The following is a 949-nucleotide window of genomic DNA, read 5'->3' on the forward strand; positions in this document are numbered from 1 at the left end:
TTACTTGTTTCATATCCTCCTTGATTTCATATTATTTTATCTTGCTGCTGAAAAAATGCATGTCATGGAGCACCTGGAATTTTTTACTTTTCCATCCTCTCTATTAACCCTTATTATTCATCTATAAAGGAAATATTATGGAAGAAAAGTGTCTTAAAGTATTATGTCCTTTTAGATAACATGGTCAGATTCTTAATTTTTGGCATTAGGCTCATTAGCAATAATACCAATATATGTTACATATTTACAATAACAAAGGTATTCATTGAAAGCAAACCTTGGGTTAGAAATATATTTAGTAATTATTCAGAATAATAGAGGAAGGAAAACCACACAGAAAATACATTATAATGTTCATATAGAGCATATGCAACGACACTTTGAGGGCTAGGAAGTAGTCTAAGAAAGGCAAGGCAAGTCTAAAACAACAACTAAAATGTACCTGAAGGTTTTTGGTAACGTTGGTATCACACTGTAACATCAACATTTTCACTTGCACGAAAAACCTATTCACGATTCTTCTTTATTTTTCGTTGTTACTATTTTCATTTGCGGCTTCAGACAAGTCTATATCTCCTAGAATTTCTTTTGAAATGGCTTCAGTGTCTTCCTTTCCACTTGCTTTGGTGAGTTCTTTCCTTACGTCTGTGAGAGACCTTTGAGGTTTGTTTACAATTGCAGCGTTCTTGTAATGCCGAATCCGCATGCTTTTAGGATTTGAAATGTTAATACATTTTTTCTTTACTCTCCATCTGGCTAATATTGCATTTATACGTAAACTGTAGTCAAAAGTAAATGTCAAAAGTAAACATTTCAAATATAATGTAAATGATTATAAGAAACGTGAGAGCGATATCAAAATACAGCAAGGTATATACATTAATTTTCACAAATATCAAACACTTTTGTAATTAACTAGATTTGTTCACAAGCCTTGTAAATCATACGC

The 949-nt window shown here is 31.7% G+C and overlaps 1 protein-coding gene across 1 annotated transcript in view; it reads right to left on the bottom strand.

Moving 5' to 3' along the window:
• Positions 1-680, bottom strand: part of LOC119588730 (zinc finger protein ZFAT-like) — a gene marked incomplete in the record, with an annotated part of 10,258 nt that extends 9,578 nt beyond the window's left edge. The window contains 1 exon segment of the mRNA XM_037937372.1: positions 443-680. Within this exon segment, the coding sequence (XP_037793300.1) occupies positions 443-487 (45 nt within the window).
• Between the last annotated feature and the right edge of the window lie 269 nt (positions 681-949).

Source organism: Penaeus monodon, chromosome 24 (assembly GCF_015228065.2).
Source record: "Penaeus monodon isolate SGIC_2016 chromosome 24, NSTDA_Pmon_1, whole genome shotgun sequence".
Taxonomy (NCBI): Eukaryota; Metazoa; Arthropoda; class Malacostraca; order Decapoda; family Penaeidae; genus Penaeus; species Penaeus monodon.